We start from the raw sequence: 27,782 nt of genomic DNA, 5'->3' as shown, positions 1-27,782 counted from the left end.
TGGTTTTCTTGTAATGCACACTGTGGGGGAGGATGGAGGTTAGTTCTAGATTGGGAAGGGGAGAACGACCTTGTTTTTGAACTATAAGACACACTTTTCCCCCCAATTTTTTTTTGGGGGGGAACAGGCGAGCCTCTTTCAGTTTTATTTGTATCTTACTGGTGGAAGGGCGTCAGTGGCGGCAAAAGTCGGGTAATACCACCGACCCTGGGCTGGTAGGAAAGGGTTTTCGGAGGTGCGATGCTGTGAGTCCCAAGCTGGTAGGAGGGGGTGTTCAGCAGTGCAGGGGCGCTGCTGACACTTTTATGGTTTCTATGTTGTGGACTCTGGGAAAATGGATGCTGGAGGCAGTGCATGCACAGATTGAGATCTCTGCACCGAGATCTTGTCTTCAGAGATCGATATCTGTGCATGCGCCGCCTCCGGAGGTCATTTTCCCAGAGTCCACCGCATTGAAACCATGGAAGTGCAGGGAGATCCGGGCTTTCACAAAATGTTCACAAAACAATGGAGGCAGTAATTTAACTGTCACCAACAAGAAGAGAACCATACATCAATGCAAAAATCAATTTATTTAGACCGATAGTAAAATCCATAAAAATAGCTACTTTTCCATAGGTACAATAAACATACCGCAAGGAGACATTAACCACCACAAATCAAAACAACAATAATGTGAAATAAATATTGCACATAATAGCTACCGGGAAGGAATTACTACATCATGTCAAACTAGAGTAACAATAGGTATTTTCTTATATTATGCCCAAGGCATTAATAATATATTACCATATGTGCCTCATATAATTATATGTAATCTCTGGTTACAATGTCCCTTCTCCGTCTCTGATACCCAGGAAAGTATTCCAAAAAAGTTGTAAGTCACATAGGAATCATTAAGAATCAGTGCAAAAGGATACTTACAATAATTACAAGGTGATCACGCACCCCGACGTGCGTTCGCTCGTTTACTTCTTCCGGGGGCGTGACCCAAAGAGTTAGAGAGGTGTTTTTATATAATGAAGGACCAATAGGAAAGCCGCACTTATTAACAAGTTCACCTTAAGACTCTACGGCGCACCCACAGGTTATACTTTTCTGTCACCTAAACATCCACTTCCTGACATGCGCTCAGTGGACCACATGGTGGAATGCATGTGGGTCACTATGATAGCGCTGTTGGAAGTGCACGGAGAGATGACCCAATGCGCGTGTGCACCGTCTCTAGGGCTTCACAAAATGTTGTTGGAGCCCCCGCACCGCCGAGTACAGCCAAACACCCCCTTTTACCAGCCTTGGACGCCCAGCATCACCCCGCAGGCTCACACCTCCAAACACCTCCTGTGACCCTGTTCTGCCACTGCAGTCCCCCTCTCCCCGGTTACCTGAATTCGGACATTAAAAATTTTTCCCCATTTTTCTCATGAAAATTAGTGGTGTGTCTTATTGTCCGAAAAATACGGTATATGGGGGTTATTTTAATGACATTGAATGAACAATTGGTTCACATATTGTACTATTCCTCTACATGTACTGTATGATGACATGTAAGATGATTATTCAGCTGTAAATGATGTTATTAGGCGTTCAATAAAAGTTTATTGATTAAAAAAAGAAATGTAAGAAAAGAATAATAATGGGCAATACATTTCCTTACTGATGCTGGTTTGTCGAGCTAATACATCTCCAGTGTTTGCTACTAGCATTGGCTATAACTACTTTATGCTTCTAGTTAGGGTTTGTTTTTTGTTTTTTTTTCCCCATTGAGAGTAAATATTTTTCTGGCAAGGAGGAAGCGTTTTGGCATTATACTGGTAAAGCCATGGCCTTAAATTGAATGCTGTCTTCATCACATAATTCATCTGTGTCCATTATATGCGAAGTGTCCAGATGAATTCAGTGTTTAATGTTAAAAATCTTCTAACATGCCAGTTTGATTTGTATCCCTTCATATCATTGCATGCTAATTAAAATTATATTTCTGCATATTTCATGCCTTTCGTGTACATATGCAAATGGAAACCCATTGCCTTTCAGCAATTAGTAATTAAGTTTATGAAGGACAGCTGTAATACATAATTAACAGAAATGTTTGCGAGTCCTTTTCACACTGGAAGTTGTAACAGAAACATTTGCTTATCAAGTGAGCAATTTGGATTTTTCTCTTGCGTATGTAGCATATCTAAATTGTCAGCCTCCATCATCTTGCAACATAATTAAAATCTCCGCTCGTAACACTACAGACGCCATACAGTGAATTAAAGCCTTTCTCCTCTTCTGTTAGACCCCGGCCACCATCACATTTCTACCGACATTTGTTTTATCTTTTTTTTATTTTATTTTTTTTTAAGTCTGTGTTGAAAATGTTTGTGATGTGTTCTGCAATTAAAAACTGAAGACAAAAAAATATAGTATATCTGCTAAAATAAAAATCTTCAACTGTTTTACTGTAAATTACTTGATTTATTTAAGACAGCAAATTAATGTTATAGCAGAAAAAAGGCATAGTATAATGAAGGTAATCAGTCACAGTCACTGGGGTCTTCCCACTAGGGTCAGGGGTTTAAAACCAGAGAAGGGCAGAAAATGTGTTTAGAAAAAATTAGCAATAGTCATCTATTTAAAGGGCTTGTCCAGGACTAACCTACCGATGACTTATCAGTGGGATGCGGCCTAACATTCGGCACCCCCACCGAACAGCTGATATCCGCTTCAGTGTCGACTGGATGTACAGTGCTCAGCCTGTTTATTGGCTGTTAGCAGTTACCGGACCTCATCTCCTTTAGAAGTGCAGCACAGTGGCTCAGTGGTTAGCACTGTACTCTTGCGGCTCTGGTGCCCTGGGATCTTATCATAAGGGCAACAGCTTCAAGAAGCTTATACGTTCTCTCTGTGTTTTTGTGGGTTTCCCCCATAAACGCAAAGACATATTGATAGGGAATATTAGATTGTGAGCCCCAATGGGGACAGTGATGATGAGGTCTGTTAAGCGCTGTGGAATTTTCCCAGCATTATATAAGCAATTAGAATGAGATAAGTGAATGGGAAATGAGGTGCAGTTACTTGGGAGCGGCCACTAATAACATACGGCAATGGTTTAGCTCTGAACATTCTGTACCTCCACGGCCAGAGTAGATATCTGCCCTTCAGAGGAGGGGTGTCGGATCCCAATAAACTGATATTGATGATCTATATTGTAGGAGAAGTCATCAATATGTTATGAGATTAATCCTTTAATGGACCTGCAGTTATGACATAGGATCCAGCAATTACTTGACTACTGTAACTAAGCCCAGTGTGAGTGGCTGCAGCTGTCACAAGCTTCCTAGCGGTGATGTTTTTCCTTCTGCAAGTCTACGTAATAATATCTTGGATAACCCCAAAAACATTCCTAGAATATTTTGTCTTCAATATTTGGTAGAAAATATTTTTTTTTCATACATGGTTTAAATGTCATTTGTTTCTTTTTGTTTCAGGGTGGCTTTTGTTATGAGAAAGCATCTGAATACTCATTTACTGGGGAAGCATGGAGTTGGAACACCAAAGGAAAGGTAATTACCCCAGTGCAGGACTGTTAGTGATATAGTCCTCCACTGAATTCATAAGTCTTCTAAAGTATTCGTTTAATCTACCAGATTATTATAATGCTCTGTGATACATCTCTAGTAATAAATGATGTTCCAGAAAGATTACTAAACAAGATGGTATGGTAAGAAAAACCAGTTGCTGCTGTCATGAAGGTTTTTCTTCAGTCCGAGGTGTCTCCTAAAAGGTTATCTCTGCCAGCAGTCTTCTCATTCAGATCGTTGCAGTTCTGTGTCAGGAGCAGTTGTAATTCGGATTAAAGAAATGTTACTATGCATTCCAAATTTTAAAGGTTTTTATTAAATGGTTGTCATCTTGGAATAAATATATGCACAACTCATTATTGTAGTTGTATTGAGGGTGGTTGTCCAATCTGAAGTGGTCAGTGCCAAACCCAATTTCTGACAACTTCCTTATGGTCCTAAAAAGAAAGTAGTTTTTTTTTGGCATGTCAGGTGCTGTGTGTGAAGGTCCTCGCTAACTGGCTTATTTTTTAGTCTATACATCAACTGGGATAGAGAAGGGGGCCCACTTTCTCGCACAAAACTGGTGTGAAAAATCTGCACCAAAAACACATTTAAAAAAATGCATCAGAAACGCGGGAAAAACACGTCTAATTTTATACAGAGTTTTTCCTGTCAAGAGATGCAGAAATAGTTCAAAAATTTCAGCACCAAATATGTAATGTGTGCACATACTCTTATACTTACCAGGTGCATTCTACCACTTTTATCAGTAGTCTTCTGCAGGTTCCAGTGTTTGTTGACAGAGCCAGAAATCACAACTCAATGTGAATCTATGAGAGCCAGAACGAGGCCAGATCAAGGATCTCATAGACTTACATTAAGAGCTTGTTACTGTTGCCTCTGACTTCCGGTCAGTCAGGAGCTGTTGTCACAAGACTGTAGCTCAGAACCGAGCGGTGCCATCTGAAGACGGCATCTGGTAAGTATAGGGTGCACCATTTATATGGATACACCTAAATAAAATGGGAATGGTTAGTGATATCAGCTGTTTGTGGCACATTAGAATAAGGGAGGGGAAAAACTTTTCAAGATGGGTGGTGACCATGGTGGCCATTTTGAAGTCGGCCATTTTGGATCCAACTTTATTTTTTTCAATGGGAAGAGGGTCATGTGACACATCAGACTTATTGAGAATTTCACAAGAAAAACAATGGCATGATTGGTTTTAATGTAACTTTATTCTTTCATGAGTTATTTACAAGTTTATGACCACTTATAAAATGTGTTAAAAGTGCTGCCCATTGTGTTGGATTGTCAATGCAACCCTCTTCTCCCACTCTTGACACACTAATAGCAACACCGCAGAAGAAATGCTAGCACAGACTTCCAGTATCTGTTGTTTCAGATGCTGCACATCTCGTATCTTCACAGCATAGACAGTTGCCTTCAGATGACCCCCAAAGATAAAAATCTAAGCGTGTCAGATCGGGAGACCTTGGTGGCCATTCATCTGGCCCACGACAACCAATCCACTTTCCAGGAAACTGTTCATGTAGGAATGCTCGGACCTGACACCCATAATTGATGGTATGGTGTGGTATGTGGGGTACAAAGATAGTGGGGCCATTTTTCATCAATGGAAACCTCAATGCTACTGGATATCTGAAATTGCTACATGATGATGTGTTGCCCTCTTTATGCACTGAAGATTGCATGCTCCCTGAGTTTTTCCAGCAAGATGGTGCACCACCACATTATGGGTGTCAGGTCCGAGCATTCCTACAAGGAATCTGACCCCCTTAGACTAGCATTTCTTCTGCAGTGCCAAAATAAGAGAATGGAGTGGTGCTTCAATGTTGTGTCACTCATACATGTACCAATGTATCAGTGTGTACAGAGTATTGTTTACTCCTTTATCTTTTTTCAATTATTGAAACATTTGCATATGCCATGGTGCTTTGTGTTCATTCTCATTATTTAGGTTGATTTTATTTTTTTTTTAAAACTTATGTATTTTTTTAAGATGAAGAGCCTAGTAGCGAAATTATACTGCCAGGTCCTATTGATTGCATTTCACTGTACTTATAAAACAAGCGAGAAATGCCATCCTTATAGCGTGAATGTTTCCCATAATTTTCTTTAGTAGGCATGCTGGTGGTTGAAAGTGAACATTGAACTTCTCAAACAGGCAGGAGTTTCCCCTTCTCTTGCCCCATGTGCGTGAGTCTGCCAATCATGGGTGTAACAAGTAACCATGAAGTCCCATTTCACCAAGACCTGGAAGGTTTATGGTTTGCCATTTTGTTTAAATCTCTTTTTTCCTTTTATTTGGCATATGATCTACACTATTATTATTACAGTGCTGTGCAAATTAATTGGAACAAAGCATATTTTTTTAAGTAAAATCGTAAGCTGGTTACCAATCAGTGATTCAAACCAGTTTTAACTGCTTTGAACAGGCACTCACACCTGTACAAAGCAGTTAAAACTGGTTTGAATCACTGACTGGTAACCAACTTACAGTTTTACTTAAAAAAAAAAAATGCTTTGTTCCAATTAATTTGCACAGCACTGTATTATTTTTTTTTTTTTTTTTAACTATTGCTTCTATCATAAAATGTAATCAGTATGTGACGTTCACATCTCAGTTGAGGATGGGACTCGGACGGTAGGATTTTACCTCTAAAATTATTTATGTACACATGTAGCTCTTTCGAAGGAAAGTCTAGCAACACCTTTACATGACCAGCCCGATCCTCCATTACTTAGGCAGGCAATTAACATGAAAATAGAAAGACCAGTAATTGATGGTTCAATGTCCATTGACTGCCATTGTTCTCGGCAGCACAGGTTCTGGTTACAGAGGACAGTGTGCTACCAAGAACGATCATTTATTAAGCAAACCAAAAGATAATTTCACCTCATGAACAAGCATTTTGATCGTTTGGTGAGTTATCGGCAGCATGTTTACACTGTACAATTATACGGAAATGAGCGTTCCTAGAAACACTAGTTTCTGATAATCAAGTCAAATAGCTGTCAATGGTCCAAAAGGAGATGTTTTCCAGCACCAATGAAAAGTAGTTAATACTTGGCCTTTATTTACATGGGATAAATAATTAGCAGAATGGACACATGTTAAAAAATGTTTTAAAAAAAAAAAAACCTCATGCTTACGCGTTTTGGGTAGCTATACCATGATAACGGGGTTGTCCACTACTAGGACAACCCCTTTACATTTACCATGTTTGTTAAAATACAAAAACTTCTACTCCCCTCCGGTGCCGGCGCCGGTCCAGCAGTGTCGGCATTCGCATTCCCTTGGCTCACATGAGGTTCTTATGATGAGACTTGAGCCCTGGGCCCTGACTTCAGAAGTATCAGTAATCAAGAGGTAGGGAGAAAGGAGCCGCAGCTCCAACCACTTTCTTTTCTATTATTTAAACTTAGAATTAGAAATTAGTGTTTTTTCTACCCAAAACATCTCAGCATTATGGGTGATTTAATATGTGCACATTCTGCTATTTTTTATCCTATTTCATTAAAGGCTAAGTTTTAGTTGCTTTCCTTTGGTGCTCGAGAACATACCCTTTTGAACCATTGAAATCTACATGAACAGTTAACTTGACCAAGATTTCATGCTTTTTCTGTTGTAAGTGTGAAATAGGTCAGTGATAGACATGTTGGGTAGATGTTTATCTCCTAGGACAGTGGTGGTGAACTTTTTAGAGACAGAGTGCCCAAACGGCAACCCAAAACCCACTTATTTATTACAAAGTGCCAACACATTTAACCCGAGGCTGAGTTCTGACAACATGTCTCCGAATTTCCAAGTAATAAATTTTGTATTTTTTTTCTGACAATGAAAAATGGTCAAAATTAAAAAAAAACAAAAAACCGTGCTTTCAGACCTCAAATAATGCAAATAAAACAAGTTCATAATCATTTAGAAACAACAATACTAATGTTTTAACTCAGGAAGAGTTCAGAAATCAATATTTTGTGGAATAACCGGGATTTTTAAAAACAGCTTTCATGCGTCTTGGCACACTGCTTCTGGCACAAAAATTTAAATAGTTCTTCTTTGTTTGATGGCTTGTTACTATCAATCATCCTCTTGATTACATTCCAGATTCAGTGGGGTTCAGGTCTGGAGAATGGGCTGCCCATGACAGGGATTTGATGTGGTGGTCTCTTAATTTTTGCCAGAGCTGTATATACACTGTCCCTCTGATTGAATCAGAGCTCCATCCCCACACACTGACTCACTGTTCAGCTCCTTCTGCAGCTCTTTCCAGTGCCCGTGCTGTCTCTGCTACTTCTCTGCAGCCACGGTGCAGGCAGCAGTGTGATGAGGTCAGTAACGTGATGATGTCATCACACTGCTGCACCTCGGGCTAGGGGCCGACAGGCGCTCCTCTGCCCCAGTCCCATCACAGCAGTGTTCAAATGTCTTTGTGTCTTTTAGACGTGAATACATTTGAGCAAGAGCAGGGAGCGGCGTGTGTGCACACAGAGAGGGCTCTGCGTGCTTCCTCTGGCATGCGCGCCATAGTTTAGCCACCCTTGTCCTAGGAGAACAACAGAGTCGGGCGTTTGAGTTGTAACTGTCCTTTCCTACTTCCCCTGACATCTGTCTCCATACACATACACACCAGATGTCCTGCCGGTATCTCGGGGGCCTATTGTTGCTTAGCCCCTAGCGGCTGTTGTGCCTGATTCCCAAGCAAATAAGGTGCTCTGACCCTTTTATTTATATAGTTGTAAAGTTGAAAATTTCTTTATCAGCAAAGCGAACATTCATTTTTCTGCAAATTGAGTTATTTTTTTTCTTACCTGCTTAAAACATTAATGTAGTGGCTGGAATAGTGCAAGCTTGCTACATTGTAATCTCTCCAGGACAATGTAATCGGTTTATTTTGTGCGCTTTACACTTGCCTCTGTTCTCTGATAGGATGCATGTTACAGCAAATTATGATAGAAGCCAGCTAAATAGGTTGTGGCAATTAAATTAATAATGCATTTACTTTGCTACTATTTAGACGTGGTACTTTGACTGATATATGCAAAAATGGTAATTTATTAAAAGCAAATTCATGTAATTGTACTGCTGAGTTTGATGGACCAAAAAAAGTTGTCAGCATGACTATCATCAAAAAAAACAAAAATGAAAGAAGTTCTTACATTTGAAGTCAGAGCAGCATATTATATCTGATGGCAAAGATACTGACAGCACAGCAAACAAAAACAACTTGTTTCTAGAACATTCCAGGCGTATAGGAAGGCTGCATCTCTTCTCACCTACTTTCCATATTTCCTTTTAATATTGCTCTATTTTTTATGATGCCCTGATAAGTACATCACTCATGTTGCAATTCACAAGATTGGTATCAAACAATTGTGATGAGTACTTTCAGACGATAGCGAGATGTGTGCCAGAAAGGCAGATTGTGCTGAAACTGAATATATCAGCAACTGCTCAGTGTTTTTCCAATGGTAGAAAGTTAACTCATCTGTGTCAGGAAGCCACCACTGCCATCTGCCAGAAGTACGCCACCGACTTTCAACTTGATTTCTGCCTTCAATAATGGAGCACATTTAGCACAATTACTTTTAAGGAATCTTAAATAACAGCATTACTTGGTCGTTTGGGTCTAATTTTAAATTAAAGAAAAACTTTAGTGACCTAGAAGTCAATGATCCATTTAAATACCAATAGGGCTTTGCATACTCTAAAGGGAAACTGTCACCCCCCCAGGGTGTTTTTAAGTAAAAGAGCCACCTTCAGCAGCGCTAAGGCTGTATTCTGTGAAGGTGGCTCTTCTGTGTCTGACCCCTAGTAACGCAGAAATATTGACTCTTATAAATAGGTGCTCATATTTGTAATGCGTCCCATAGTTATGGTGTCTCCCTGTATCAGCCGCCTACCATCCGTCCATCATGCCTCTGTCCTGTGTCTGGCCGCCACCTCCTCCTGTGTAGTATGCCTGTGCGGTGACAACTCTAGCTGCGTCTTCCTCTATCCCCCTCCTCTTCTTTCTGCGCCAGCAGGAAGCCCAGCAGGAAGCGGTCGACAAGAAACTGCCCAGGACGTTCTCACGCGAACAGCGATAGCCAGCAGGGGGAGCCGGTCAGAGGTAAGTATCACACATAGCGATATCGCTAGCAATATCGCTGCTGCGTCACAAAATCGGTGACGCTTTAGCAATATGCTAGCGATATCGCTTAGTGTGACGGGGCCTTTACTCTCATAATCACAGACCGCTCTGCAGTGAGATCAGAATTAGCAAAGCAGAGCTGCAACACTGTAATGAGAAAACGTTCACATCTGTTGCACTAACACATCTGCACTGCAGGTGTTCTCTCACAGTGTTACAGCTTCCATCTTACAGGCAGCCAATATTGCTGGAGGGAGCAGTACAGCAGAGCTGACCTCACTTCAAGTATGTTTGAAATTAGATAAGGTCCAACTATACGCTACTGTGCTGGTTATAAACACAGCTCTGCACTATGAGAGGACAATTTCTCCAAATATTTGTAATGAGACAAAATTCACTTCTGCCGTACTGTATTAGCTCTGCTGTACTGTGTTAGTTCTGCTGTGTTAAACCGTGGATTTCTCTGGAATAAGACATCAGATCGCAGATATTAATGTATCGTTTTTATCATTTTTTTCAGCTTCCTATGATCTACAAGCTCATATAAATGGCATAGGAGGGATGATCCTACTAACAGATTCCCTTTATTGTTTTTTCCTGGGGACAGGGTACCAAACCCATTTTCCGTTTGATTAATTTTATATACAGCAATGTGTAAATCTTTTAGGCAGCTGTGGGAAAAATGCTCTATTGGTACAATGCATTAAACAATGGAAGTGTAAATTAATTTTTTTTATTAGGTTGCAAAATAGGAAAGTGAAAGAACAAAAGAGAAATCCATCAATATTTGGTTTGACCACCTTCTGCTTTCAAAATCGCATCACTTCTTTTAGGTACACTTGCATGCAGTATTTGAGGGAGGTTGTGCCAAACATCTTGGAGAAATATCCACAGATCTTCTGTGAATGAAGACTAGCAATAGTCCTCCAGTCTCTTCAGGTAATCCCACATAGGCTTGATGATGGACAGCTTTTTAAATTATAAGGGCACCTTAAAGAGAGTGAATATTATCATTTAGCGTACTCTTCAGTTCATAGATGTTAAAGTCAATCCTTGATTTTATATTTTTTTTTAACTAGCTATATAGTCTCATTTTCCTTGAAATTAAGGCGACATTCACAAGAAGGACCGTCTGTAGCTCCCTATAATTAGGATTGCAGTTGACATACAGTATAACCTAAAGTTTTTTCTTCTTCAATGTGTGCTGCTTTGTTTAATGTCAAATGCAAGTAGCTTTAAGAAAATAAGATAGACCCTTTTAATTTCATGATAAAAATACAATTGTCTATTTTCATCCTATTGTTATACCTAATTTGCAGCCTCATCCATAGGAGGCTTCTTCAGATCATGAATGATCTGAAAGTTGGAAGATGAAAAAACATGTTTGTCTTCTTAAGGGGCTTTTCTGGAAAACCTTTTTACTCTATCTGCTGCAGTTTATTTTTTTTATTTTCATTTTTTTTACTTTATCCACTTTCTCTAAGTCCAGGGCTGAATCTCTGCTGCTGCTCCTGGTGTCTTATGCTGTCTGCAGAGCTTATATCTCTCCAATAACACTGCAGCCAATAACTGAGCTCAGCCGCTCTACTAGAGCTGACAGCACAAGCGGCTCGGAGCTGCCGAGCTCAGTTACTGACTGCAGTGCTGTTGATGTGACATCAGCACTGCAGACAATAACAGACACTGGAAGCAGCAGCAGACACTTGGACCCTGGGAGGGTGAGTAAAGTGCTTTTTTTTTTCTAAACAAGCTGTATTTGGAGGACAGAGTTGACTTTTCCTTATCACATATGCTATATGCCTGGAAACCCTAAAGTAGGGGTCCCCAACCTCTGTAACGGGAACCACATGTGGCTCGCATGCCAATGATGTGTGGCTCGCGGCTGTCTGCCAGCTTGGTGCATTAGTATCTGGTCCATCAAACAACTTTGAAAAGTAGCTCTCCATATGGTGAATTTTGCGGGTAGACCGTCACAGAAGAAAAGATCTGAATGTGCGTATTCTGGCCTTGGGGGGTTGAAGATAATTTAAGTATGGTAAGCTCAGCTGGAGACCGGATGATCCTATCAGAAGAGGTGCTTCATGCTGGATGCAACAGTGTGGTGGGAGTGATGATTCGCAAATACTCAATGGAGGTATTATGGGAACCTCTGGATCTTGGTATACTGCCTCTGTGTGATTTCTGTGGAAACACTTTGGCCGTCATTATACTAATGGTGGTTCTGTGTGTCACTACTGTGAGGTGAGTGGGAGCAGGATGTGGCTTGCTACTCATTCTTAAACCTAAATGTGGTTTGTGAACCTCTCTCAAAGCTGAATGTGGCTCTTAAGGTTAGAACGGTTGGGGATCAGTGTCATAAAGTATGAACTTTATAGCGGAGATATATCATGGCAATACAAAATTATATAATTAGAGTTTTGTTAATTTGTTTTGGATGGACTCCATATGCTTTGTTGTAAGGCTTCCAAGGATTTGGCATGTCATTTACAAAGAATACGTCCCTCTTGCAGAACTAAGAGACCTGTGACTGCGATCCCTCTGGAAATAGATGATGAAGTACATTACAAGGTGGTAGCAGGTCGTATTCTGCACTGGGTTCTGCACGAAAATAAGTTCCAGAAACTCCTTTTAAGCATTTCTCCCTTACCAAAGAGCCCATATTCTCACCAAAACTTAAGATCAACAGCAATATACGAGGGGCGATCCAAAAGTAATGATAATCAATAATAAACACAATGAATATAGTAAAAAATTTTTTTTATTTTTCTACATAGTCTCCTAACAAGTCTATACATTTAGTCCATCTCTTTTCTAAACTTAGAATTCCCTTCGAAAAAAATTCTTGATCTTGACCCTCAAAAAACTCCCCAACAGCGGTTATCACGTCGCTATTGTTGTCAAATTTCTTGCCCCGAAGGTGTTCCTTGAGCCGTGGAAAGTGAAAGAAGCCACTGGGGGGCTACATCTGGCGAATAGGGGGGGTGTTCCACCAGTTCAAAGCCCGCTTCTTGAATGGTAGCCATGGCGACTGCAGCTTTGTGAGCCGGTGCGTTATCTTGGTGAAACAGCACTCCAGCCTACAGTTTGCCGCGCCTTTTCTCCTTGATAGCCTCCCGCAATCTTCTTATTTGTTCTGCGTAGTAGGAGCCCGTAATAGTGGCTCCCTTCTCCAAATAGTCCACCATAATAATTCCTTCAGCGTCCCAAAAAAGGACGCCATAACCTTCCCTGCTGAGCTTGACACTTTGAATTTCTTTGGCGTCGGTTTGTCGGCTCGTTTCCATGTCATCGATTGTTGTTTAGTTTCGGGATCAAAGTGGTGGATCCAGGTCTCATCCATGGTCAAAAAACGTGACAAAAAATTCTCCTTGTCTGCTTGGAACTTTTCGAGATTTGCTATTGAAATGTCAACTCGTTTCTTCTTTTGCTCGTCGGTTAACATTTTTGGCACCCAACGCGCGGAGACCTTTCTCATATGCAATTCTTTTGCAAGGATTCTTTGAATACTGCCATATGAGATCCCTGTGACCTCAGCTACATGCCTGATCGTCACTCTTCGATCTGCCAACACAACTTCTTCAACTTTTTTCACGTTTTCTTCATTGAGGGACGTGGATGGGCGTCCTTCGCGATGTTCATCTTCCGTCGATGTTCTTCCCAGCTTAAATTCCTTGGCCCAGCATGCAACTGTGGAATATGGAGGAGAAGAGTCCCCCAATGTTTCCACCAAGTCGCTGTGTATGTCTTTGGTAGACATTTTTTTCAAGCAGAGGTATTTGATGACAGCTCTGAGCTCGTTTTTTTCCATTTTGATGTTCACTCCTTGGCAGTTCATATTCAAATGAATGTAGCTCCCGGGAATCGTGGCCTATTTAAGTGATTTTTTTTTCCTGGACTAGTGGGCACCTAAGAGAGAAGAAAACATTTTATTTTAATTTCTGTGTGCAATAGAAATAACCGATTATCATTACTTTTGGATCGCCCCTCGTACAGTGTGTCCGTAAAGTCATGGTGCACTTTTGACCAGTCACAGGAAAGTATGCCATCATCCCCAGATCTTACGCCCTTAGACTTTTACTTTTGGGGTTAAGTGAAGCAACATGTGTACATTGAATGTATCAACGACATTAATCACTTAAAACAGAGAATCACAGACGTTATTCACTCTGTTACACCAGACGTCCTTACCCGTGTGTGGCAAGAACTTCACGATCTTTTGGATGTGTGTAGGGCAACAAATGGAGCCCACATCGGACTGCACTGAATAGGTATTAAACTGGGAGAGTTTTTCTTTTATTTGGAGCAGATTTCACATTTCTGTCATCTTTTGTTGATTTCCAGTGACTGGTCAAAAGTGCACCATGACTTTACAGACATACTGTACTATTATGGATGATATGTCCAAGGTATACTATGTCCCAGTAGTGATTGAGTTTGCATTTGTTTTTTTTTAAGACAATGTGTAAGAGAAAATGCGGATGGCACTGCTATGGGTCCATGCTGTGTGCAGTTATCATAATGCTGGCTTGCTTGCAGCCACGGGTGCTCGTCCTGGGAAGACCACAGCAAAATCCAAAATCCAAGAGAGGAAAGAAGGACCGCACTCACTTGGCTTGTGAAGAAATTCTGCTGCTTTATTTGGCACATGCGATACATGTTGGCCGGGGGAGTGAGAGCAGGTGTGAACAGAAAGCTGACAAGGCCATTTCGCACTGAACCAGCGCTTCAACGGGTCCCATTGAAGCGCTGGTTCAGCGCGAAACGGACGTTGTAAGCTTTCTGTTCACTCCTGTTCGCACTTTCCCGTCCAACATGTATCGCATGTGCCAATAAAGCAGCAGAATTTCTTCACAAGCTCGGTGAGTGCGGTCCTTCTTTCCTCTCTTGGATTTGTTTTTTTTGTTTGTTTGTTTTTTTAATTTATCTTCATTACGTTTCAAAGAGAACTACAAATGCAAACGCAAGGTTCTAATTGTGCCGGAAATAGCAGGTCAAACACAGAGATAATACATATTATCTTTATAACATTTACATCAAAATAAAGTAAAGTGCACACAATCCAAGGAAGAGTCACTGGTTGTACATGGGTTCAACTTGTTATAGAATATTGCCTGCATAGTGACTCAGACTTAAACATTGAGTTGTTGCATACTACTGTAAATTAACAAGAGGGGGTAAGAAAGAAAGAAAAAGCAACAGAGGAAGCTAAATCATTAGCGCAGTCACACAATGACAAAGGGGAGTGTGGAAAGGGAAGTACAGGAAAGAGGGTGAGGGGAACAGCAGAGAGGCTTCTAAAGTGTGGGCTTAGTTTTTCCCTATAAGGTCCAGGTAATCAGCAGATGATTTAAACTCCTACCAATAGAACCATGTTTTGTAGAATTTGCCATGGAAGTTATTGATCACAGAGGTGAGCTCCTCCATTAGCATAACCTCATGTATTTTGGAAAACCAGAGCGAGATTATCGGAGTGGTGTCACTTTTCCATAACAAAGAAATGCACGCTCTAGCAGACGTAATCAAATATCTCAGTATCGAGTTTTTATAAGTTTTTAAAGGGATATCACTGTTCTGGAGAAGGGTGAGAGCTGAATAAATGTCTGAAATGAAATCAGTGAATTTCCAAAACACTTGTACTTTTCCCCTTAAAGGAAAAAGAAGTTTGAAGACCAGAAAAGAGTTTTCATTACTTGCCCACTAAGTTTATGTATCTCAGCCATGTAACCATTGGATACTTTCTTCTTCTAGTCGGCATGGTCCAAAATAATGTGTAAGTTCCCAATCATATTAGAGAGATTATTTCGGATCCCATTGCCATTTGAAAACCTTTCCAATCATTGTTACAATAAAGTAACAATCTCACAGCTAGGGCTAGCTGGTATCACTGGTGAAATGGAAATAAAAGGTAGTAGCATCATAGGGTGATAGAAGAACATTAACTTTTTATACCCAGCTGTTTGTTTTCGGCTTGCTGTGACCCAGCAGAATACAAAAGATCTTTCATTCTGCGATGGTAAACCAATATAAGTTAGTGTAAATAAATGGCACCGGCATAATTTATTCAGGTTTTCCCCAGCCTGCTGTAAATCTTGTGTTGTTAGTTTAAGTGTATAAACAGCCTGTGCAGATGGGTGGCCGAGTCACTACTGACTTCTGCTACTGCTGCTGTTTAGATTAGCAGGAAGCCTTCGACTTTCTTCGTATTGATTTGAAAGTGAATGTTTTTGGACATTTTAAGTCTGGCATAGTTTCTTTACTTCCGTGTTTCCTGTTTATTATTATAATACATGGGATACAGTTAAAAACTGAAATACATTAAAACAGCCTGTAGCTATAATGCTGTGGATATCTGCGGAACGTATCGATGCACAAACTCCTTGTCTGTAATGTTTCCCTCACACAGTCCACTTATTCATTTAATATCAGGACTAGTCGAACTGTTTTCTAGCTGTGCAATTTTTGTATGTAATTTGCTTATGGCAAACATGAATTATCTCATTATATTGTGGCCAAACCATGACTTGGATAGTAACAGCCAATTTATAAAACTCTTGTCATGACAAATGTTGTGTTGAAACCTTTAATTTGTAGAGAGGATCACGTGCTAAGTCCCATAATAGTTTTTGAAACAAATGAACAGAAGGACTCAGCCTTGCAATCTGCTCCTCTGCAGTGATTGGCTCTCCGTAGGGACTTCAATGAGCCCACATTCAACTAAACCAACTTCTCTCTAAGGCTGGGGTCACGCTTGTGAGTGCAATGCAAGAAACTCACGCCTGAATACCCGGAATTGCCGCCGGCACTCGGGACCGGAGTGTTCGGCTGCATGTATTTCTATGCAGCTGAACGCTCCGGTCTGAACCGCCGGCGGCAGTGCCAGGTATTGAGGTGAGAGACTCGTGCGAGTTTCACATTGCACTCGCAAATGTTACCTCGGCCTAAGAGTTGATTCCAGTTGAAAGGGCATAGAACACGACTTCTTTATTTCAACGATCTATGGGAGTTTCAGTGCCAAAATCCCCACTCGTCAAAATTTCTCAGATGTGAAAAGATATGAAGTGGCAGTTACTATTTTAAAAAAAATTGCATATTTAATAATCTAAAACTGTGGTCAATTAGTCTCTTGTTTTCCCTTTAAGATGCTAGCAAGTTGGCAAAATATTTCTGGATGACACAACTACTGAATTTCAATCTGAGCGTATGTGGCGTTTCTGCTGCACCAACCCCAAGTCATCAATAAGTATAAACAGGAAGTTTCCTGAATATCAATATCAGATTAGTGGGGCGTTTAACTATGGTACCTTTAAAATCACCTGATTTAAAAGGCCAGGGTGTCCTCGTCTGGATAAGAGTCAAAAGTCAAAGGACTATTCGCCCCGAGTATCTGATCACCGACTGCATCGTGGTATAATGGTCCTGCCATCCCGATGACAGAGGATACAATTGATGACCACTGCAGGCTGTTCTTTTGCTCGCTTAGTGGGATGAAACAGTATGGCTCACCCTGCTCTGTTACCCAACCTAAATGAGAAAAGAGAGAGTGGTTAGCCTCTGCACGGAAAAAAACATAGGCAAAACAGGGTGAAACTCATACCAGTGTCTGCATCCAATGTGACACTATGCTAAACTGAATAGTCCGCAGGCCAGGTATTGCCTTTTGGGAAGAAGCCAACCCTTTTTCTTAAAGTTTATTGTAGTGTCAGACTTCAGGTGACAGCATATACCCATGGTTTAAGTTGTCTCCAATGAAGGCTACAAGAACGAGATTTTATTATGAGTACTAAATATCATCATTTTTTTTTGTAGCACAAATCTTGTTGGAATATCTTGGTTTGCAGGAGCCTTCTGCAGAACATCTAAGGTGCCAGAACAGCAGAAGATTCCCCAGAGTGACCCTATTTTAGAAATTGCACCCCGCGATGAATTCATCTACGGCTGCAATTGCTATTTCAACTCCACAAGTGTTTTCACTCTTCAATATCCACTTCATGTTTTATTTCTGGAAAATTGCAAATATACCATCTTAGTGCCCATACATTGTGCCCAGCTTGTGATTCTAGAGACATGCACCTAATATATTAAGTGGGCTCTCTCCACCACTGCAATGCTATACATGTGAACGCTAACTGGGGAGCACAAAGGATGGGAGGGGATTTAAATTTTGGAGCATCGATTTCACTGAATTTTATTTTGTTGGGTGCTAGGGGTAATCGATGTAGCTGTTCTAGAGCCTGTGTCCTACCAGTGACATGGAAACACCCTATATTTACGTTGACAAATGATGGACCTGAGTTGGGACTTGTTTTTTATTGTGTGAGAAGTTGAAGTTTTTATTGGTAACATTTTTGGGTTATGTAACTTTATTTCAGCTTTCAGTATAAAGCTGAGATCACGTTTACATGTATACTATCCTGAGCACTTACATCGAGTTTTCATGTAAATCCCTTACAAAATGTGACTCTGATGGAACACCCGATAGAACCACTCACTATAATGAGGCAGATGGAGTCACTTTGGTCTCTGTCTGGCCTCTGTTCCAGTTTGTCATTAGTTGTGCACACAACTGTGGCTGACCACACTTTTGTTCACTAAACAATGCCTTAAAAGTCAAACACCTTGCAACAGAAGCCAGACTGAGTCCAAAGTGACTACATCTGCCTCATTAAAGTGAGTGGTTTTGTTGGGGGTTTCGCCTGAATCACATTCTTGTTGATTTATATGGAAACACCTTGTGCTCAGCAGTGAGCACAGTATAAATGTGAACCTAACCCAAGAGTATGTGTACACACAATGTATTTTAGACGCTGGCATATCCACTGAGTTTTGCTGCAAGACGATGATTCAGGAAAACACCAGTAGTGCATTTCCTGAAGCGACTTCTTTGGCAGCTTTTTCATTTTAATCTATATGTATGAATTAGTGAATAGCTTCCAAGCTGAAGATGCCTGGAGAGTCGATCAGTCATTTCTTTTACTCTTTATCTACGTTTTTGTAAACCTTAAGCAATTAGAAGAAGTTGAAAAGACTGAACATACGCACAGCAAGTCATTTTGACATTGTAATGCATATGATTATTATTTTCAATGTTTATTGGGCACTTATTCAAGCGGGTTATGAAGCTTACCCAACTGAAAAAAAAACATAGGGTGCGATTCTGGAAAATTAAAGCTTTCAAAGTGGCTCAAACTTTCCAATGGAAGTCTAAGGGACTGTGAAAAAAATCGGACAGCTCTCGAATGCCATTCGTGGACTGTCATTTTTTTTCACAGACTGTTTGATAAGTGAAGCTTGAGAAATATCCATTAGTTTTGCTTTTTTCTTCCAATAAAAACTGATGAAACTTTGATGGTAAAAACTGATGCACTGAACAAACTTTGATGACACTCTGACTTACCGTGATGCATAGATTAATGGCAGGTCTCCTGACCTGAACTCATCAACCTCATATATAGTGCTCATTATAAATGAGTGCACCCCAACAGAATTGTTAGAAAATCCTTTACTTTCAGAATCTACATTTTCCATGGGACACCATTGTACAAAATACTGAAACAAATGTTGGTCCTTTGACTGCAAACAACGTTTGTTATTTTGCACACCCAAACAGCTTATTTTCCTAACAAAACTGAGTACACCCCAGTGATATTAGTCTTAGGCGATCCCACCAACGATCCGACGTGGATGGGATCGCTGGGACATTGTTAGCTGATCGCTGGTGAGCTGTCACATAGACAGCCCCTCCAGCGATCAGGACCAGCAAGCACGCTGGTTACCAACGTAAACATCGGGTTTCTAAGGGCTGTGGGGCCCTTAGAAACCCGATGTTTACCCTAGATACCAGCGTGCACTGCAGGCAGGGCGGGAGGTGGAGGCAGAGCGGCGCAGACAGACCGGCGTAGCTCTGCTATCTGCTACTCCGGTCTGACATGCGCGCTGGCCAGCGGGAGACCAGCGATGAAAAAACGGGCCAGGACGATCCAGCACGATCAGCGATACCCGGGGGGGGCGGGCGATCGCTGCTGGACATCACACACAGCGATCTCGCTGGAGAGATCGCTTATGTGTCACAAAATCAGCGCTCTCGCCAGCGAGATCCCTGTGTGTAATGGGTCCTTTAGAAGCAAAACTAATGTTTGAAATCAAAAGAATTGGCTACGGGAACAAAGAAAGCGCAATAGTTTGATAAGAGGCAGTTCTGCTTACTTGGTGGGGGTATGCAAGACGCAACACTTACACGGAGTCAAACAGAGTTCAAGTTGCTGCAGCCCCACTGGTTGGCATATCCAACTTTGTAATATGGGTAGTATGGAGATCGCTGGTGACTTGTGCTGCTGGTGTATATCCAGTCAAGGAGTCAAAATCAGGCAAAAATATAGGTAGTGCAGTTTATTCTCTACGCATTTTGAAGTATTCAAACTTTTTCTTCAAGAGATCTATCGTTCTGAAGAAGTTGAAATACTTCTTTGTAAGTTGGATTACAGGTCACCTGTCATCTCCAAACTACTTGCAAAGTTTGGAATACAAAATTGTAAGTAACAAGAATTCAACCACAGGTGTCCACCAAACAGTTGGCTATTAAAGGACTTCATTTAACAAAGAAAACCCTTTCCCATTTCATGTGGTCAGCAATGGCACCACATGGAAGACAAATTGCAAAAATCAAGAGAAAGAAAATAGTTTTTTTTACACGAGAAAGGTGAAGGCTACAAGGAAATCAATAAAGTTTTACTTATCAGTCACAATACTGTATCAAAAGTGATTGAAAATTTTAACAAAAATGGAACTGCAACCATCTCACAGAGACATACGGGATAACCACGGACGCTAACATAAAAAAGGAGTGTCTTCTGACGAGAACGGTTGAAAAAAGTCGACAAGCAGGTTCACTGCAGTTTGCTAAAGAAGTAGAAAGCGAAGCTGGGGTGAGTGTTTGACATGACACAATAGAAAGTTTCTCCAAAATCCTACAGTATATACAAAAAAAACACATCTAAAATTTGTCAGACCATTACAGAAAAATATGAAGACTAATTGGACTCTATACTCTGGAGTGATGAGTCCAAAATAAATGTTTTGGAGCTGATGATTTCAAACCTGTATGGTGTCACAAAGGTGACGACTACAAAGATAAATGCATGATGCCTTCAGTAAAATATGGTGGTGGCAGAGTCCCTATGTGGGGCTGCATGTATGCTGCTGGTATCAGGTAGCTACTTATTGTTGGTGTCATGAAGTCACAGATGTATTGCTTTATATAGAAAGAAGATGCTGTCACTTTATGCCTCTGGTAGACATGCAGTTTTCCAACATGACAATGATCCAAAACACACATCTAAGTCCACTGTTGCCTCTCTGGTGATGAACAGGGTAAAAGTGATTCAGTGGCCAGGTATTGCTCCTGATCTGAACACAAGCATACACCTAGGGGAATTCTGAAGAGTGAAGTTGAGCATCACTTTCCATCCAGCATCCAGGGTGTAACAGATGTCCTTCTTGAATAATGGAAAAAAACGCTCAGTAAATATTACAATATGACAGTCAATTCCTAGAAGAATTGATGCTCTCTTTAAAAATCATGGAGGTCATAAAAAATAGTAGATAAAGTTCTTGATGTTGGGATGTATTAATTTTTGCATCAACTAATTTTTTATTAAAAGTAAAGATTTTATAATAAAAATTATATTATTACTTCCTTTCATGTTATGGGTTTAAAAAAAAATGTTGACTCTTCAACGAAACTCCGTCTTGTCAAAATTTTGGAAATTATTCAGTGAGTTATTGATTACAATCCTACTTTTCAGAAGGGGTGTACTTATTTATGCTAAGCAATGTATGCCTATGAGGCTGCAGAGTTCGGGTCAGGTGATTCACTTGCAGATCTGAGCAACGTGGTCCTTGCTCGCATGTCTGTAGAAGTTTGATCTAATATATAGTTAATTAACCCAATTTGCATAATGAAAAAAAAGATTACAATGCCAGAATTGTGTAGTTTCCGTCCTTACAAAACTGAAAAAATGCATCAATCCGATTTAAAAGTTCTTCTGTACACCAAAATGGTTGTAGGGATCTGTACTCACTGGGCGGCGGGTGAGGTAGGCACGGGAAGCAGTATTGATGAAATGTCCAAGCAAGTTTATTAAAACTGCGTAAACCGCTCTGAATAGGAAAACAAATGAACAGCCTTTTCCGGCACAATATAAAAAGCAAACAGAAAAATAAACAGTCCATATAGTACTGCGGGTCTGCCCGCTCAGGTCTCCACACCTCCAGCCACAGACACTGAATGAGACATTCGGCCTCCATTTTATTAGCCAAACCATGCCCCTGGAGTTGGGATATGTGAGCAGTCATTCCCACCTATCACTTATGACTGCTCGTAAATCCCGGCACTGGAATGGCCAAATAACTCTCTCAGCACTATACGTGCTGGCGCATACATCCGAGCTCACATCTCCGCAGCTAACAGCTGCGATGACACACATCTCCCCTCAATGACTCGTCCGACTGCCATCTTACACTGTATTAATAAAAATGTATCTTGCCTTGCAAAAAACAAAGCCCTCACATAGCTTTATCAACCAAAAAAAATGAAAACGTTTCGGAAAATGGCAGTGCAAGCAAAAAAAAATATTTTTTTTGTACGGATTTGTTTTTCTTTGGTATCACCGTAATAATGCTGGCCTGGAGAATACCATTTCCAGGTCACTTTTACCATGCAATGAGTGCTATAAAAACAAAACCCCAAAAAACTATTGGGGAATTGCATGTTTTTAGAAAAAAAAATCACCAAACTTGGAGTTTTTTTTGTTTTCTATTACGTTGAATGATTGAATAATATTTAAAACTACAACTTTCCCCGCAAAACCTCATTTGGCAATATTGACTGTGAAATTTTTTTATGGCTCTTGAAAGAACGGGAGGAAAAAATAATAATGGAAAATTGGCATGTCAAGAAGGCGTGCATGCACATTGCCGAGGATAATTCCGCATCAACGTAATACCAATCTGGGATTGGTCACAGATTTTTGTACCCAAAGGAGCGGTGACCCCGAAACTTTGCAGTCACTTATACTACCACCTCTCCCATTAATATCTTTACAAAAGTCATGTGCATCTAGTTTTTGACATCTTCCAACTAGAACACTATGTGCATCATTTGTTATAGAGGACATATCCGTGTTGTGGGGTGCTCCAATTTTATTCTTTCTGATTCCATGAGTATTCAGTTTTTGTTTTTGTTTTTTTTTTAATACGCCATGGGGTTTCAGAGAAATGAATCTGTTTTAGTGGAAATGTTTTCTTCTTTACTAAGGAGACATGGTTCACAGGGTAATAATGCAGAGCCGCCCCAAGACCCACCCTCACAAAATCCTTTGAGTAACTCCCACTTGGTAAACACCATAGAAATTAGCACTAAATGAAAAGGCCAATATCTCTAAGACCATATGGTGGATTAAAATATGTATTAAAGCAAATAGAACCTCCGCAGCCACAAGATTAAACCAAAAGCAAATTTTAGCCACTTGTGACCTGGTGACAGGTCCTCATTATCTTTGAGCCTGACAAACTGTACAGAATGGTATGGCTTGGCCTTTTCTGATGCAGCCAATTTGTTTTTCTACACTTTTTTCTCCTCCCCTTCTTCCAAGAGCCAAAACTTTTTTTTTAATTTTTTTAAATTTATTTTTCTAACCACGTAGACATATGAGGGCTTATTTTTTTTGCTGGACGAGTTGTACTTTTTGGATCAATTAGAATCAATCAACAATTCATGTTACCACATAGTGTACTGGTAAAAAAATTCCAAGTGCGGTGAAATTGTGAAAAAAAAGCCCCCATGAAATTCTGAAATTTGTTTTTTTGGGGAATAGTTTTTACGGTGCACATTGTGTGGCAACAATTATCTCTGAATATGATTCTCCTCATCGGTACAATTACGGCGATCCCAAATTTGTCCTGGTTTTTTTTTTTTAAATTATTTTAATGGTGAAAAAAAACAAATTACAAAAGAAAAGGTTTTGTTTGTGACCCCATTATTTGAGACCCGAAACGTTTTTATTTTTCAGTCGACGGCTAACGTTTTTATTACTTTTAACAGCACCTTGTGTGGTATTGCAACAACCCAGAAAAACGTAATTTGGGCAGTTTTGAAATTTTTTTTTTTTTTTTTTTTGTGTTTACATATCGGGTTAATTATTTTTACATTTTGATCAGACTTTTCTGAACAATGCGATACCACATATGAATTTTTTTTATTTTTAATGGGGTAAAAAGGGGGGTGATTTAAACTTTTATAAAACAGAAATTAGTGGGGATTTTTTCATATTTTTTAAATCACGGTCTCTTTTGAAGCTCCTTCACAGGATGGGTTTTAGTGGTAGCTCTGTAATAACAACCATGGATCCTCGGTTGTCATAGGAACCCATTGGCCCCACGTGATCAAGTCACGGGTGCACCGATAGGTGCATAGTGTATTGTTTGATGGCAATTCATAGTAGATATACTGTACTTTGTGTGCAACTTGACAATTTAGACAAGCTCCATCTCTGGCACCCTCAAGAACAGGAAGTTATTGCGTGTGACATGAAATATACAAAATTTCAATGATGATCCTTCATATGATATCAAAAAAATTTTTCATCTAAATTTTACCTAAAGTAATAAAACACACGTCCCAGGGTGGCTCCTTTCTACTGCACTACCCGAGTGATGCAGGAGCAGATGAGCGATCAATGCGTAACAAGTCAGACATCCAATTCAGAAATCTGCAAAATCTTAGAGGACGTACAGAAGGAATAGAGGCGAGGGTCACGGTTTGCGCTAATTTTGACTCCCATATATCACATGTTGACTCCTTTTATGGAGCACCATGTTATCTTATGTATGTTGCTGTCCACAGCTTCACCTAGCGATATCTTTGTATCAGCAGGATGAAGAATACTTGCTTTTGAGAAGATGTCTAGAGAAAGCTTTCTGTTATTTGAGCGGTTTGCATCGTTCTGTTGTCTCTTTTGGAAAATGGAAAGCGAAGAAACAGATGTAGCAAATGGCCGTAAGGAAACAAATGAGTAAATTGTGTTATAACCACTAGTGCGTTTTAACATTTTATAAGATTCAAAATAACAGGGCCTTTTATAAAATATCAGGACCGGCTCCAGGTTGTGGGTTATTGAGTACTTGCCAACTATTACAGATATTGCGGGACAGCCCCCAGGTTGACTTGAAAGGAGGAATGACATATAAACTATGCCCCAAAAGGGAAGTTTGGGTTGTTCATAGATTGTCCATGTGGCAGGACTTACGATTGGCGTTCATTAAAGATTTCCCCTGACCCACTTCCTGTGGACTGAGAGCAATGAAACTTGGCACAGTTTATTAGTCCTTCTTTACATAGGTGCCACGTAGAGACACACACATCTCCCATCTCTTTAAGCAATTTGTAGACACCTCGCTTGTAGAAGTTGACAGGTTGCTCCAGAAGCCACATTGTGACTTCGGAAACCGGAGTCACATCATCTAGAAAGACTCGTTCTTGTTTCTGGAAAGGCTTGAGCAGCTGGGGAACCCAGCGAGCGGATACCTTATGCATGTGAAGATGGTCTTGGATGATTTTTTTTTCCATGGACCCCACACAAATCTTGACATTTTGGGCTAGGTGGCAAATGTTTATGCAGCGATTTTCCAAAATGGCGACCTCCACTTGCTGGATGGTGTGTTCATCAATAGCAGAGTGGGGTCACCCTGGAATTGGAGCTGTTTGCACTGAAGTCTGACCACATTTGAATTGACAATGCCAGTTCTTGACTACATCATATGATGGGGAATCATCACCATAAACCTCTCTCATCTCATCCTTTGGTGTGCAGCCTTTCAAGTAAAGGAACTTGGTGACTGCTCTGTATTCCACTGGGTCCATTATCAAACCTCCAAATCCAAAAATAAAATAGCGGATGGCACTCACTGTCCCTTAAATGTCCTTTGGATATCACATAGAAAGAACAGCAGGAAAGTGTGAAGTTGAGATGCACCGGACGACGGTCGTTTTGCGCTAATCTGCGCTTCTACTGCAGAATCGCAGATTAGCGCGAAATGGCCATCGTCCGGGTGAGTCTCCACTTCACACTTTCTTGCTGTTGTTTCTATGTAATATCCAAATAAAGGACATTTATGGGATGGGGAGTGCCATCCGCTATTTCATTTTTGGATTTGGACACTTTCTTTATCACCTGTATATGATGTGGCACCCGAGATCCCAGAGTTGGTATCCATCTGATGTCCTGGAGCGGTGCAGCTGTGCCGGGCTTTTCTGTTCATTACCATTATGACCCATTATCAAACCTCACACCACTTTAACACCTGTAAAATCAAGACCATTATAAGTTATGAGTTTCAAATTGGCACGTAACCTATAGAGACTTATATCATTACACATGTGCAGTTTCAACGTCCTGTGATAAATAGAAGTGGGTCAGGGGAAATATTTAATGAATGCCCCTCGTTAATGTGCTTGTTTTGCATTTCAGAACATTGGTTTCTATGCTCTTTTTGTCTCAACTTTTCTCCGGTATAATCTATATGAACAGTGGGAAAATAAATTTTGCAAGTTTTCCCACCTATAAAGAATGGAAAGTTTCTGTAATTTTTATCGTAGGTATGCTTCAATTGTGAGAGACAGAATCTTAAAAAAAAAAAATCCAGAAAATGAGTTTTAATTAATTTGCATTTTATTGCATGAAATACTTATTTGATACAATAGAAAAACAGAGCTTAATATTTTGTGCAGAAAGCTTTGTTTGCAATTACAGAGGTCAGATATTTCCTGTAGTTCTTGACCAAGTTTGCACACACTGCAGCAGGGATTTTGGCCCACTTCTCCATACAGATCTTGTTCAGATCGTTCTGGTTTTGGGGCTGTCGGTGTGCAACATTGAGCTTCATCTCCCTCCAAAGAGTTTCTATTGGTTTCAGGTCTGGAGACTGGCTAGGCCACTCCAAGACCTTGAAATGCTTCTTAAAGAGCCATTCCTTAGTTGCCTTGGCTGTGTGTTTTGGGTTATTGTGCTGTTAGAAGACCCCGCCACAAGCCATCTGCAATGCTCTTACTAAGGGAAGGAGGTTATTGGCCAAAATCTTGAGATGCATGACCCCATCCATCCTCCCTTCAATTTGGTGCAGTCGTCCTGTCCCCTTTTCAGAAATGCACCCCCAAAATATGATGTTCCCCACTATGCTTCTCGGTTGGGATGGTATTCTTGGAGTTGTACTCATCCTTCTTCCTCCAAACACAGCGAGTGGAGTTGATACCAAAAAATTCTCTTTTTTTCTCATCTGACTACATGACCTTTTCCCATGCCTCCTCTGGATCATCCAGATGGTCACTGGTGAAATTCAAATGGGCCTGGATATGTGCTGGCGTGAGCAAGGGGACCTTGCATGCCCTGCAGGAATTTAGTTCATGACAGCATAATGTGTTGTTAGCAGTAATGTTTGAGACTGTGGTCCTAGCTCTCTTCAGGTAATTGACCAGGTCCTGCTATGTCGTTCTGGGCTGATTCTTGACTTTTCTCAGAATCATCCGTACCACTTGAGGCGAGATCTGGAGCCCCAGTATGAGAGAGATTGACAGTCATCTTGTGTTTCTTTCATTTTCTAATAATTGTGCTAATAATTGTTGCCTTCTCACCAAGCTGTTTGCCTATTGTCCTCTAGCCTATCCCAGCCTTTGTGCAGGTCTACAATTTTGTCCCTGGCTTCCTAAGAAAACTCTTTGGCCTTGCCCATGGTGGAGAGGTTAGAGTGTGATTGAGTGTGTAGACAAATGTTTTTAATACAGGTAACCAGTTCAAATAGGTATAATTAATACAGGTAATGAATGCAGAATAGAAGGGCTTCTTAAAGAAAAACTAGCAGGTCTGTGAGATCCAGAATTGTTACTGGTATGTAGGTGATAAAATACTTTTTTCAATAATTAAATTGCATTTTATTGCATAAAAAATCATACATTGTAATTATCTGATTTTTATTTTTAGATTATGTCTCTCAAGGTTGAAGTGTACCTATGATAAAAATTACA

At 40.4% G+C, this 27,782-nt stretch overlaps 1 protein-coding gene across 2 annotated transcripts in view; it reads left to right on the top strand.

Annotated features, from left to right (window-relative positions):
• ZNF407 (zinc finger protein 407) overlaps positions 1-27,782 on the top strand; it is a 740,003-nt gene that overhangs the window by 305,119 nt on the left and 407,102 nt on the right. For both annotated transcript variants that reach the window (XM_073566596.1, XM_073566602.1), the window contains exon 4: positions 3,477-3,551. In XM_073566596.1, the coding sequence (XP_073422697.1) occupies positions 3,477-3,551 (75 nt within the window). The remainder of the gene's footprint in view (positions 1-3,476; positions 3,552-27,782) is intronic.

This window comes from Dendrobates tinctorius, unplaced genomic scaffold (genome assembly GCF_039654945.1).
Source record: "Dendrobates tinctorius isolate UK_male_01 unplaced genomic scaffold, ASM3965494v1 ptg000004l, whole genome shotgun sequence".
Lineage (NCBI taxonomy): Eukaryota > Metazoa > Chordata > Amphibia > Anura > Dendrobatidae > Dendrobates > Dendrobates tinctorius.
This window is presented reverse-complemented; position numbering and strand designations above follow the sequence as displayed.